Source organism: Penicillium angulare (assembly GCF_028827245.1).
Source record: "Penicillium angulare strain IBT 27051 chromosome Unknown utg000007l_segment0_segment0, whole genome shotgun sequence".
NCBI classification, from domain to species: domain Eukaryota; kingdom Fungi; phylum Ascomycota; class Eurotiomycetes; order Eurotiales; family Aspergillaceae; genus Penicillium; species Penicillium angulare.
Genome location: NW_026623166.1, coordinates 2,503,927 through 2,516,943, shown reverse-complemented (window position 1 = coordinate 2,516,943; position 13,017 = coordinate 2,503,927). Strand labels below are relative to the sequence as shown.

Genomic DNA, 13,017 nt, shown 5'->3' with positions numbered 1-13,017 from the left:
TACGGGGGGATCTACTTTGAGAGAGTTCCTAATATTCTGGTATCGATCCTAACGAAGAGTATATTGATTCTTTGATTCCCAAAGTCGATAATGATGGTATTTTCGACAATTCATTTTGCGATTCAATCGGGCGTTGACCGTACTCTAGTTCTCAAGGGTCATCTGGCACTCCATGACGCTAATACCGAAAAGTCCTCATTACGAACAACCGGCTCAGTTTTACAAACTCCTCCGGCATCACCACACAGGGAGCGTGGATACTATCGGATTTTGTACACTCCAAAAAGGGTCTATTCAAATCTAGCAGGTGCAGAACCAAGGAAGCGGAAAAAGAGGCCCAATTCGAAGCTTTCGGGAAATCTGAATGACACATCTCTTTCCGACCGACTCAGTCAGAAATCTATTGAGTTGAATCGTCAGAATGACATTCAACAAGTCTGCAACTTCTTACTTCTGACAAACTTGCTTCGCCCTCATTCAGTGCTAACTAATCATTCATTCTAGGCTGACGATGACCAGCTTAAGAGCACCTATCATTCGAATCCCGACGTCGATGATTCCTCGTCCTATCACGCAGATTCCGCGTATACAGTAAAGGCAATGTCATCAATATTGTATGAGTGCGCGAGGGTCAATTTCGCCATTGCTCTATACGGGGTTCGAACAAGCGATGCCGTGACAACAACCAAACCTGACCGTATCCGGAAATATGTCGATGACCTTGCCAAAGTGGACTATGGCAAGACAATTTATATTATTCGCAGGGGCAATGCTTTGGCCATGGGCAGAGGCGTTCAAAGCCGATACAATGAAACCATCTATTGGAGCATCATTCTTAAGGGCGCTGCGTTGGTCGATCACACAAAGTTGCCGACCGCGAAAGGGCCTGCGGACGGATTCACCATGGCGGAAAAGGCCGCAACTAAGAAGTTCATGGAAGATGCTGGGTACGCCCTGGGTGCAGAAAACCAGCGGCAATGCCGTATTTTCTGGAAGAACTTATTCGAAATACGTGAAGCCGGCATTGACAAAGTCCTATATTACCGCACCAAAGAATTCGATAGCTACTGCAGGGGATATCCAAGAACGTCAGCAACCCCCTTGTGGACACAATAATGAACTGGGAGGCCCACCATCGATCAGACTCGAAAGGCGACCTTAGGCACCTTTCTGGTCTCGAGGCCCCTCAAGTTGCAGAGAGGCTGAAAGTTCAGGGGTCTTCTTGGAATAATGCCAAAAATGAATGGGCCTTCACTGGTGAAGAAGAGAATTTCAAGGAAAAGAGTTTGCGAACGTTCCCGCCTGAAGTTTTATGCACATCCCACCATGGCCAATTGATATCAGAATCTGGGAGAGATAAGTCCACATTTACTTTTCTCCTGCCTAGAGATAGCAGCTCTTTGTTCGTCTGCTCCATTGTTCCCGTAAGCGAGGGAGACTTTCTTGGCATATTTGCTGGTAAGATTCGCTTTTCCGAGGACTTTAGCGCTACCCACGGCATCCCAGGTGCAGTCGAAAATCTGTGGCTAGATTACTCACAAGTCACTGGCACTATGAATCAAATGCTGGTCGCAGAACCGAATGGTTCCGCGAACGTGCGCCTCCAATGGCAAGTCGTCGATGATGACAGTGGGACAGAGAGTTACACTTCTTGGAAAGTATTTGTGAAAGCCATTGCGTCATAAAACCGTTTGAACCTTTTGTTCGCGTCGCAGCTAACCAGGAGCAGTATGACCTGCATTCATCCTCTGAGAACGCAAAAAGAGGATTTCTTGAACTTTACGAAACTGACTGAAACAGCGTTGATTTATTTATGTTGCTGTGTATAGATATTAGTTGTATTCAGGCCTAGCTATGATTTGTGTGTGTAGTCACTTGAAATTAATTTTGACTGATATCTTTACATCCACCATCTTTGATATGCGAATGAATAATTTGCTTTCTTGCCGCGATCTTATGAGAACGGGCTTATCAATCTGGCAGAACATAAGCGGCAGTCTATAAGCCAATCATTTGCTGCCGAGCCGTATGGTATCGCGAATCTCTGTGCATTAGTGCTATTGGCTATGTGATGATTGTCACAGCAAAGCCCTTCTAGTTTAAAAGACGTTTACGCGTTTCAACCACTTCGAGCTCTCCACCACCCCTCTTATAATATTGAAATGCAGAGCAGAGATAAACATAATGAGTCCTGGACGGTAGTAATGATATTCTGAAACGTGCCCATTAGCCACTCAACATGACTAACCCTCAGTGGAGTAAATTGTTTAGCGTTGGTCAATCCAAAGAACTTAGGTTTAATAAGCTTCATTGACCAGGAGAACGTTCTCATCGTAGAAGGCCACACGTCTCAGCAAACATCAATGCCAGCCTAGTATAACTGCTAATTGCTCTCCACAGTTTCCTTGGATGGTAATATACCAAAGTTCTGGTTCCCATTGGCCTCGAAGTAGTGGCCATCTGCGATTCTCTGTGTACCTTCACCGAACAAATTGTACTGGCGGCTGTTCTCGCCGTACTGGTTTGCAGCCCCGGGCTGCTCAGCTAGATCCGAATCTGACAGTGAAGGACAAACTCCCGCTAGAACTTCGCGACCCTTCGCCAAAAGGTGGATATGGCCGTGCATTTCACCCAGAAATGCCTTGTGAGTAACCAATGCTCCTAAGCCTTCCAGAATGCTATCCATCAAAGTCTCCACACGCTGCTTTCCTTGCCTCATCACTATGCCATGGTACACGGACAAGTTGTATTCGCCGTTTGACTTTTCACCAAGCTGCTCAAATATGTCCAGTAGGCTGTCGGCTTTCTCGTCGCAACTATACAGGATGGATTTCAATGCCGGGACATCTTCAACGGTCTTCAATTTCTCCGCCGAGCTTTTGAAATTTCGCAAAGTCCTTTCAACAAGAGGAAGCCAATTACTGGTTTCCTGAAAAGCTTCCGGTAAGTCAGAGAGGTCTTTGATAGAGTCAAATGCCGCCATTAACTTTTCTATGACCCCAATGAGGCCGGTAATTTGACAAACGACCTCAGGACTTGACATTCTGGGCCGAAGTACTGGGTGAATAGTCATTAGAGAAATTTTAGGAAATCTTGGGTGGTGCAAATCTTACATTGCTGACGCACAGAATCCTTTTGCTTTGCTGATTAGGGTCCTTTGTCAAAGGAAATGCGGGCTTTTAAGTAAGGGACTGGCAGTCAGTCGCGTTTGAGAAGGAATTCATACGAACTGCCAAAAAGTGTGGATATCTTTGCATGAGCATACAACAGAGGTCGCTGTGCTAAATTTATGATTCCCTGCGCCCACCACGGTGTGAAGTGGCAGAACCATAGACGGTCCGTGCGGCCCCACCCGGGGGAAATGGTCACATTGCAACCCAGCTAATTCATCAACTCCGGCGCGTACGTGTACCGTGCGGACTCCCTAATAGCGTCAGCCAAGGAAGTGTCTTGTCGCGGGTGTCACTAGCGGCGCCAAATCACATTTGAAAGCCACTCGACTAAGGTCCACGCCAACCCACTTCGTACTCCTCTACTTCGATTCAATATTCTGGGCCGACCGATTATCGTGGGAGGGCGTAATGAGCTGCAGCTCCTTTGATTACTTACAGTCTGTCCTCGTTCACCAGAAATTAGGAGTAAAGTAACTCTCTGGATCGACATGAACTACGTTCTCTTCATTGGTGGGTCGAAGGGCCCACTCTGTGTGATTCATCCAAAAATAGAATAGATTCTCCTGGCGCTTAGTTCGAGCGCGATGCCTCGATAATGACCTCCTCAATAGCAGATGCCATCAGGCCGGGACGAAAACTTGGCCCTATAAATGCAATCTAGCCGGTTTACCACCATGTTCATCTTTTGGAGAACCGAGCCACAGTTTCAATCTTGTATCGGAGACCGCATAACCTGAAATCTAATTTCCCCGATCTAAAATGCCCTTTCTTAACCATGCTATGGTAAAACGGGTTCTGAGGCGACAACGAAAACCGTGTCCAGCTCCGACTCCTACTCCTGAGCTTCAACAACGAAATTCCTTTCCCAATGGAATCAAAACTCTCTGTAGTCCAGATGATGGGACAATTGAGTACGTACATTATTCGCTTATTAAACCTCTCTAATGTTATTCCAGCATCGTCTTCATTCATGGGTTGACTGGTGATCGTGAAGCTACATGGACTGCCGAAGGTGCAACCGAACCCTGGCCCAAGAGTCTCTTGCCATCCATACTCCCAACAGCTCGTATTCTCACATTCGGCTATGATGCATTTGTGGTTGATTGGCAACGCCCAGTTTCAGAGAACTTCATCGGCAATCATGCCTGGAATCTGTTGACATCTCTTTCATCGTACCGAGATAGCGACGACACAGTAAGACAACTGACTCTTTAATCTATCAGCGTTGTGGATTGTTGATACAAATAGAATGGACGACCTGTCATTTTTGTCTGCCATAGCCTGGGTGGACTAGTCTGCAAAGATGTACGGTATCGCATCACGATAGTGGAAGACACTGACAAAAATGATACTAATGCAAATGATAGGCCTTGTTTCAGTCGAGACAACGATCTGAGCAACATCTACGAAATATTCTCGATTGCACCCGCGGTATTATCTTTCTGGGAACGCCGCACCATGGAGCTGGACTTGCCAACGTGGCTGATGTCGTCTCTCGATCCATCGGTCTCCTTAAGCAGACGAATTCAAAAATCGTGGATGTCCTCAAGCGCGATTCTGAGGTACTTGCGCGGATCCAGGATGGCTTTCACACGATGATCAAGGCACACAGCACAGCAGAAACACCGCCGATTGAGGTCACTTGCTTTTACGAGGAGCTTCCGGTGCTAGGTGTTGGCTTAGTAAGCTAATAAAAAGGCCAGCGCTCCACTTTGATTGCTGACACCTAAGCAATAGGTCGTGCCACAAAGTTCGGCCATCTTGCCGGGTTATATCACTATTGGCATACATAGGAACCATATGGATATGACAAAGTTTGTCAATTACGAAGATCCCGGATTTGTGGCTGTATGCGGCGAGCTCCGTCGGTGGATTAGAGATACAGATATAAACCAGAGATATCACACCAAGCAATCGCCAGCCATCAAACCTTACGCTGCTTGTCAACATGGCAAAAACGGTCGACAATATAATCTGTTCGCTAATGGCGCGCAAAGGATTTCAGATGGGCACTACTTCGAGGCTAAAGGAGACCAGACCTTTGGTATGATTCCACCTAAGGGCCAGTAAAGAGTACGGGGGATTCATTGGAGCAAATGTATTATTTCTTTGGCAGTATCTCTAATTCTTATATCCATGAGTGTCTCCTGGTCAGCGTCTATATAAGGGAGAATCGAGTAATGTCACTCCAAAGTGGAGCAAATAGTAACAGTAAGTGGGCCGATCAAAATTTGCATCAGCAGCCAAGTGTGCTTTGCCCAATGAATGATCGTTCAATTTGCTATATTGTTTCCCTTTACCATAGGAACGCATTCACCAACAATATTGTAGTAAACGCAAAAAAAAATATTATGTACATATTTAATTAGTATTGGATATCTGAAGTAACTTACTATCAATCCTCAAATCGTCCACATAAGCTAAGTCGATCCCCGGGCTAGCCCGGACTCGGAATGGATCGGAGTGAGGGGCACAAGCAGGTTGAAAAAGATTTTTAACAAAGACGTGGGGGCTTCAGAGGTATAAGGGAATGCACGGGCCCGCACGCTTAGTGGAGAATGGTTTGTTTGAGTAGCCAATCGTGTATTATTGCAATAGATCAATTTTAATTTGACCGTATCTCTTCTACTGCACATTTTCCCGTTGATCACCCATCAAAAAAGTTCCATAGCGTTCAACAATGCATTAACACAACCGTTGATTAATCGAGCAAGCCAGGAGTATCAACAATCGACCGGTTAATTCCATCAAACTCTGGTTTATGGTCAAAAAAATACCCCCTATCCAAAAACACGGGCAGAGGGAGGTACGCATAGTTTTGAGTAGTAGTTTACATCCCAGGAGGAGTACATAGTAACAAAGTATTTTGCACTTCCTCCGTAACTTCTCGGCAATATCTGGATTTGTTGAACCATGTAGATCCTGGGGCATGCGCGATTGGGGAATTTATGCGCTTTGAACCATGGACTATGTACGTTGATTCTACGTACACTGCTGGTAAGTGATCGTTCTTTGTCTTTACGGTGAAGGTTCTGTTATTGTTGAGTAACCGGAAGGCGAGTGGGGCCATAACTGGACCGGCCCGTGGTTTGAGCCGCAGGTAGAAGCAAGGACGGTGGAAGCAGGGCCAGACGCAATACCAAACAGTGCCTATTGAGATGAGTTGGGGAGGAAACAAGTAGTCCAACGTAGGGACTTACAGTACAGGCCTAACTTAGCAGAAAGGTACCAACTAGGCTGAGAGGGACAAGAAAAAAACAAAAACAAAACGAAAAAAAAAAACGCTCAAGAGCGTTTATGGTGGGGGATGCCAGCGTAATAGGAACTGCACATGATGCAGATCAACACGGCAAGGGAGTGGGGTCAGTGGGTCTAGAACTTGGTCTTTGAGGGGGAGTCATCGTTTAAAGAACGGCCTTCGCCCTTTTAAGTCTTCATGGTCATTTTCTTTCTAACTGGCCGCCTACAGACGCGTTCAAGGTGCAGAGCCGTTCAATACTGAGGCTCTACGATCTCCTGTGCAGAGAAAGCTGTCAATAATCTGCTGACCTAGAAATCCCGCAAACAAGTATTTAATTTTGGGAGTCACAAAGCAGGACATTGGCCAAACACACCAATGCTGGTGAGGTCATGTTGAACGCAATTGAATGAAGAAGTTCGCAATGATATGATAGAAGAGGACAGCTTCTGGACGTTTGCGTTGCGGGATTTTACCATCTTAGAAACATGGCCTAGAACTATGACCCTTGGTCGCTAACCTGGGGGTACAGAGATGGGCATATGATTGGTTGATACCTGTCCAGAACCCCGGCCAGGTGCCTTTGTCCGTCGATCCGTTTGCTCGAATCTTCCAGAAGAAAAGCCTTCTGTTTACTATATAGGACATATCTTCGGTCGCACGCTTTGTAATCTGTAAGTATCATGGATGAAACTGTTCGAAGTATTTTAGCCCAGGCTATCCGAGATGCCTTCGCGTCTTCTGGTATCGATCCTAACGAAGAGTACATTGATTCATTGATTTCTAAAGTCGATAATGATGGTATGTTAGACACTCCATTCTGCGAATCAATCGGGCATTGACCGTACTCTAGTTTTTGGCACCAGTGATGGAACTGAAGACTCCATCTTAGAAATAAACGGCGAAATTCTTCACTGCGGAAGCGAGCCATATGCTATCGTTTCTCATGCCCTTTCCTTAGTCGATGTCATTTAGTCCGTTTATTGGCGGTAAAGACCATCGCACTGTCTGGGCAACAGTGGCATATTACCAATGCGTGTGAGAGCCCGCTACGATTGCCCCTTCAAGAATGATCGGCAGAATATGTAGCCCACCTGAGTGTTGATGTCTTGTTTCATCCCGTTCCTGACCGCTGATCTTGTGTTCTTCGTCATTCCTTACACCAGCTGTACGCTTCTGTCCTTTTAAGTTGTTAAATACTTATATTATCACTCTGGACTTAATGGTTTCTTCGTTCCCACTTGTTTTATCACAGTATCTACTGTTGTTCCATGATCCGGCCAACAGAGCTTATGCCATACCATCCAGAGTACCATTTCAATATGTAATATAAGACCATATGCATTAAACCTCATGCCCTTCGTCGGAGCTTTCCAGGACATGCCGACGTGGTGGGATACTCTAATCCCAGCAAAAGAAGTCTTAAACCAGCTTATCAAAGGCTGTGGAATTGCTATGCATAACGGTATATTTTTAGTATACGAGAAAGAGAGATTATGGGCGGAAAATAGCCTCTAGATACGGGGGCGGGCTCTCCTAGGAATATAATTCTCGAGTGATAACAGTTTAATAGCAGAAGAGGCAGAAAAACGGGTAGAGGAAAAGACTTGTTTGGAAGACAATAATAGCTGCGATGTAGAAGTGCCGGCGAGCGGTAAAACGCCTCTGCGGAGAGCCCCGACGAAGTGCACAGGGTGTGGAAAACAAGGACATAAAAGAACTGGGTGTCGTGAACTATGTGAATAGCTTCATATGGATGATATTGCGGTGGCTGTGATATTGATATGTTGATGTATGGCGGGAGACCCATCGCTTGGGGGTTACGTTAACTAAACCCGGGCGCATGCCCTGAAGAACAGACCATGTCGGAGGGCTAGTCTGCCCAGTCCATATTGATGCTGACATCGCTTGCATCGACACACTCGGTCATTCCTCTCTTCTTGAACTCTGAGCTGACTGCTTCATGAACCTTGCTGAGATAGGTCTTCTCTCCATGGACATCAATACCCAAAACCACACCTGTATGAATCATCTCATTAAAGCTCTCTCTCGCTAATTGGGATACTTCTTCGTCCGCGCAAAATGTGAGCTCTTTTAGACGAAATCTCCAGAAGACCCATCGAGAGATACTAAAGCCAGAGCTTTTAACATTTGCTTCGGCTGCCAGGCTTCCAGTTACGGTTCGAGCTTCGTGCTTAGACGTCAAAGAAACAGACGAGCAAGGGTTGTAATTCTCTGCTGCCATAGTAAGAAGTTTGAAATTTGCATTCGCCAGCCACGCAAAACAAGCGGGGAGTAAATCAGCGACCGTGGACTTTGGTGTTGAACCATCACCACATTGGGTTATATTATCATCTTGATTTGTATCATGTCTCAGAGGTATTTTTTCTTCGAGCGTCATTTTCAGCAGCCATAGAACAACGATACTCAATTCATTCTCAAACATCCCAGCCGCGTAAAGTTTGGCAGTGAATGCAGCGAAGCTTTTACGCTCACAGGAAGTGTATTGTTGCGATTTGGTAATCCATTCGTTCTGTAGGTCCAGTGCAAGAAACGGAAGATTTTCCCTTGATTGGTCACGGTGGGAAAGGGTAATATTCTGGGTTTGCCCCTCTTTACTCTCACTTCGATGACTGAACACTTGAAGTGCCTCTATGGTCAGAATCAGGACAACCAGTTTATCCTGTTCTGGACTTATCGCGGGGGTAGCTTTTGAAATTTGTATGAGAAAGTCCCACGCATCATGTAAGCCAGCTTCTAGCTGTGCGGAATTCCAGTGTTCTTGGTGGTAGTTTTCACCGATACTCAGAAACATGTTTCGAATGTCGTGAAATTTTTCTCCCAGGCCATGCTCTGTGCCGTGCTTGGAAATTGTATATTGGCCGGCAAAATCGATGTCAAAAGATTGTTCAGGCATTGTAAAAGAGGGCAATTTTAGGGTGTTGGGAAGCGCGGGAGCGGTGGTAAAGTAACGAGAAAGAAAACAACAATTAAGCTGCCTGGAGCCATATGCGGAGTACAGACATCCGATGTGGTGCTACTGCACATCCTTCCAGGTTTGTTCTCAATGCAGGTCTAGGGTAGCATATTGTGATCTTGGCATACAAGGGTATTAACCCCTCAATGATTTTTGTTCCATTTATTTGCCATTAATCTCTCATAGCATGTTCACAATAGGAACAGGTATAAATACCAGCTGCTCGTTGGTGACCTCTATGTTGTGTCAGCTTCTCTTGATATCTTTCTGGCCATAAAATAAACAATGAAGTTCCACACCATTCTTCTCGTGGTACTCCTCGAGCCGATGCTTTCACAGGCCTTTGCTCTCCCGGACAGTTCAGCCCAGAAATTTGACATCGCTAAGCTTGGAGATGATTATGACATCCATGAAAATCTCGATGACTCCCCATTCTCTGATGAGAGGTCCCCGAACGACAACCCTTTGACCCTTGAGAAGAAAGATACGGAAGCGGTAAAGCACCACCTTTCGGTCTTTGTTCATGAGACTCAACTAATAAATCCCCAGCGATGCCTAGGATATTGCGGTCCTTATGGATGTCACTGCTCTCGGCCTATACGAGTGTGTCCCTGTAATAAGGTCGGGGCGTTCCTGCACTTGCCCGTAATAAAGAGCACAGTATATATTGATGCGCCATTGGGGTGTTCTTTTTGATCGCAACAATTCCTCTCCTTGAAATCCGAGATCAACATGAGGGCTCATTCAAGCATATTATATTTTTGTTGGGCTGTGCTCCTCATTCTCTCGATTTTCATACGTACAGGGTCTCATGGTCAGCATCTATACCGGGAAATTCAAGTAGCTCCAAAGTGGAGCAAAGAATAGCCATAAGTGGGCCAATCAAATTTTATATCAGGGATCTTTCTCAAAATCGGCTTGACCGATACACATTCAATCACTCTGTTCCCGCCCCATTGACAAAGCTTTGGCGTGGATCATTCGTTAGGCTGGCCACAAGAAGTTGAAGGCCATTAAAAATATTGTTAGTATCGTATAGTGGGTGACACGGCTCATATCTCTCATGCTCTCACATTTGGGAAGGCCAAGGTAAAATAAAAGCGGTGGGTTAGCAGCCAACGCAGATTCAATTTGGTCTCCACAACAAGGATTAGCACCACGAAAAGGTATGAATCCATTGTTCCAACGGCCTGCCGAGGACTACCTGGATATAGCCTACATATTCCTAGGCTAGACTAAAGTGACTCCGGAGCTGTCTCAGTGGGCTCAAGGCGAGTGGGGCCGTAGCTGGACCGGCCCGTGATTCGAGCCGCAGGGGAAGCAAGGACGGTGGAAGTTATCTGAGAGAATGTACTCCGTACTGCACTAATCGATTGCTTCAACTGCCTGTCTTGCTCATTAGAATAGAAACTACCTCATTCGGCCCCCTTCTTTGTGAGGACTTTATTTGTTAGGCCCTCATTTGACATATTTCAGTTATAAATACCGTTGATCATCACTCAACGATAGTGTTCCTCTTATTCTTTATTTTTTTATTCCCATTTTAATTAGTCGGTTAAGCAAGAGTCCCCCATCAATTATGTGTTGAACGTGGTAAGACAGCAGCGAGTGTTGATACTACAAAGAAATTTTCATCAAGTGTCCATCACAAGTACTGTTGAGCGTTGATTAAACGGCCTCGCAATAGGTGTAGGTATAAAACCATCAATCAATGTATTCTCCAGATCACGTGCATTTGCTAAGTTAATAGTTCGTGACCCCCCAAATTGATACTCGAAATTTTTTTATCCCTCAACCTTGGTGCCTGATTTATTAGGCTTAACTGACTCTTTTGAGAATTGCTAATACCACCCCTCAAATGGCTAAACCCACCCCTTCTAAGCCGCTTTGGGAAATTCTGCCGTATTTGTAATATGAGCCCTTAACAAGGCGGTGTAATTTAAAATGGGCGGTCAGGCGAGGTCCAGGCGGATCCCAAGCTTATGGGAGCAGCTAGGTGCCGTTGAAGATGCTGTAGATCGTGAGTTTTATGAGCAATGGTCCCAACAAGGCTCACAGCAGCCAGCAACTCAGCAATCGCGGAGGAGACCCGATACGTGTGGAAATTGGGGCGTGGAGGGGCATAAAAGGCCTGGATGTCCGCAGATCAACAGATTTGCCAGTTAATTCGACTGAAAATGCATTTTCCGGTGTTTTTAAAATCAGCCCCTGTTTCCTCTTTAGGTTAAGCTTGGAATGAGATAACTTGCTTGCATATTAAATGTCGTTAAATGTGTGGTAAAATGGAAGCTTTTTACGTGGAGATTTAATTTAATTCTGGACCGTATTCATGCTGCCGGCAGAAAATTGATGCCTTTGTGCCTCGTGGTATTACAAATACGGCGGTGAGCTTAGAAGGGGTGGGTTTAGCCATTTGAGGGGTGGTATTAGCAATTCTCACTCTTTTGATCTGAGCGCCGAAATATGACTCAAGCGGGAGGGGAAGCAGGATCTACGGCCAATGCGGGGGATCCACCCACTCAGAACGGCTTAAGCCAAATGAAATGAAAGAACCCATCCGCAATCTCCTGCAAGCCGTGGGCCTAGGCCTAGAATGCTTGGACTAGGAGAGACGGAGCACTGAAAGCCAGCCCTTATGACGAATGGCCTTCTATGCCGCCTATGCTCTTCATTAAGTTAGGTCATTCTGTGACTAATTTCGTCCTCAGAGGAATTTTCTAAGAGCCAGACCCTCTCAAAAGAAGAATCCTGCTCTCGGGCTTCCAAGCCATATCTTTTAGGATGATCTACCCAAGAACAAGCTTTTATTAACACGTTCTCACGATTTCGCTCACGGTACGCTCTGCACAATTCCGGATTTCACATAAGAAATGGCTCCTATTTCTATCAGTCTCCCAATATGACTCTCGGACGGCATGGCTCATTTCTCCCATGCCCTCCCGCTGTGGGCTACACAGGTCTATATTTGGTCTAGAAAAGTTCTCGTGGCTCTTACTGGACGGCTAGGTGACTGTGGGGGCACTCCGGCCCAAGCTAGGGAAACCATCGTGACGAGTCGGCCTCGAATTTCTGCCCTCCACAGGTAGCTGCTGGACAACCCACGTCCCTTTGCCTGTCCCAGGAGCGGAACATGAGGCTATAGGAGCAGCGCAGTTCCCAGGGCCTTGTGAACCGTCTCTGGGATTGAAGGAAGAGTCTGTGGGAACAATAATGCTTGTTCCCGGGAGCTTTATTGCTCCTGGAATCACATATGCAGTTCCTGAAGATAGCCGTAGGTTCTCTGGGACCAAATAGAGTGTCCCCGAGTTAGAATTGCTCCGCCGCTTCCTATTGTGGGGACTGGGTGGTAACCAGTGGGGCTCGGGCGATTACGGCAATTAAATACGGCGTGTGTGGGTCTAACGTGTCTTTAGATGAGGAATGTGTCTTTCAAATGTATAATCAATATCGAGAAAGCTATGGTCGACTCTTGATACAAGACTTAGCGCGAGGAAGTAAATGATAGTTTTCCCGCGTTTAGGGAATCCAGAAGCGCCATGTTGGGCCTTCTCCTGCGCTTATCGTGTAATACCTTCTGTCAATCCCTGGTACTGTTGCAATCCCCTCTTAGCTCATTGATCGAGGTTTTA

The 13,017-nt window shown here is 46.0% G+C and overlaps 6 protein-coding genes across 6 annotated transcripts; 4 read left to right on the top strand and 2 right to left on the bottom strand.

Moving 5' to 3' along the window:
- Window positions 1–90: 90 nt before the first annotated feature.
- N7478_010218 (uncharacterized protein) lies at window positions 91–1,685 on the top strand (the record flags this gene model as incomplete). The annotated part of the gene is made up of 3 exons (XM_056926432.1): window positions 91–435; window positions 505–1,032; window positions 1,086–1,685. 3 exons carry the CDS (start codon window positions 91–93, stop codon window positions 1,683–1,685), a joined length of 1,473 nt encoding a protein of 490 aa, XP_056775802.1.
- A 698-nt stretch (window positions 1,686–2,383) lies between these two features.
- On the bottom strand, window positions 2,384–3,043 carry N7478_010217 (uncharacterized protein; the record flags this gene model as incomplete). Its single annotated transcript, XM_056926431.1, has 1 exon — window positions 2,384–3,043. The coding sequence occupies one exon, from the start codon at window positions 3,041–3,043 to the stop codon at window positions 2,384–2,386; it is 660 nt and encodes a 219-aa protein (XP_056775801.1).
- Window positions 3,044–3,948: 905 nt separating this feature from the next.
- On the top strand, window positions 3,949–5,243 carry N7478_010216 (esterase/lipase family protein; the record flags this gene model as incomplete). The annotated part of the gene is made up of 5 exons (XM_056926430.1): window positions 3,949–3,956; window positions 4,130–4,367; window positions 4,422–4,478; window positions 4,541–4,855; window positions 4,911–5,243. 5 exons carry the CDS (start codon window positions 3,949–3,951, stop codon window positions 5,241–5,243), a joined length of 951 nt encoding a protein of 316 aa, XP_056775800.1.
- A 1,851-nt stretch (window positions 5,244–7,094) lies between these two features.
- N7478_010215 (uncharacterized protein) lies at window positions 7,095–7,386 on the top strand (the record flags this gene model as incomplete). Its single annotated transcript, XM_056926429.1, has 2 exons — window positions 7,095–7,212; window positions 7,265–7,386. The coding sequence occupies 2 exons, from the start codon at window positions 7,095–7,097 to the stop codon at window positions 7,384–7,386; spliced, it is 240 nt and encodes a 79-aa protein (XP_056775799.1).
- Window positions 7,387–8,284: 898 nt separating this feature from the next.
- On the bottom strand, window positions 8,285–9,328 carry N7478_010214 (DUF3632 domain-containing protein; the record flags this gene model as incomplete). Its single annotated transcript, XM_056926428.1, has 1 exon — window positions 8,285–9,328. The coding sequence occupies one exon, from the start codon at window positions 9,326–9,328 to the stop codon at window positions 8,285–8,287; it is 1,044 nt and encodes a 347-aa protein (XP_056775798.1).
- A 345-nt stretch (window positions 9,329–9,673) lies between these two features.
- Window positions 9,674–10,037, top strand: N7478_010213 (uncharacterized protein; the record flags this gene model as incomplete). The annotated part of the gene is made up of 2 exons (XM_056926427.1): window positions 9,674–9,883; window positions 9,948–10,037. 2 exons carry the CDS (start codon window positions 9,674–9,676, stop codon window positions 10,035–10,037), a joined length of 300 nt encoding a protein of 99 aa, XP_056775797.1.
- Between the last annotated feature and the right edge of the window lie 2,980 nt (window positions 10,038–13,017).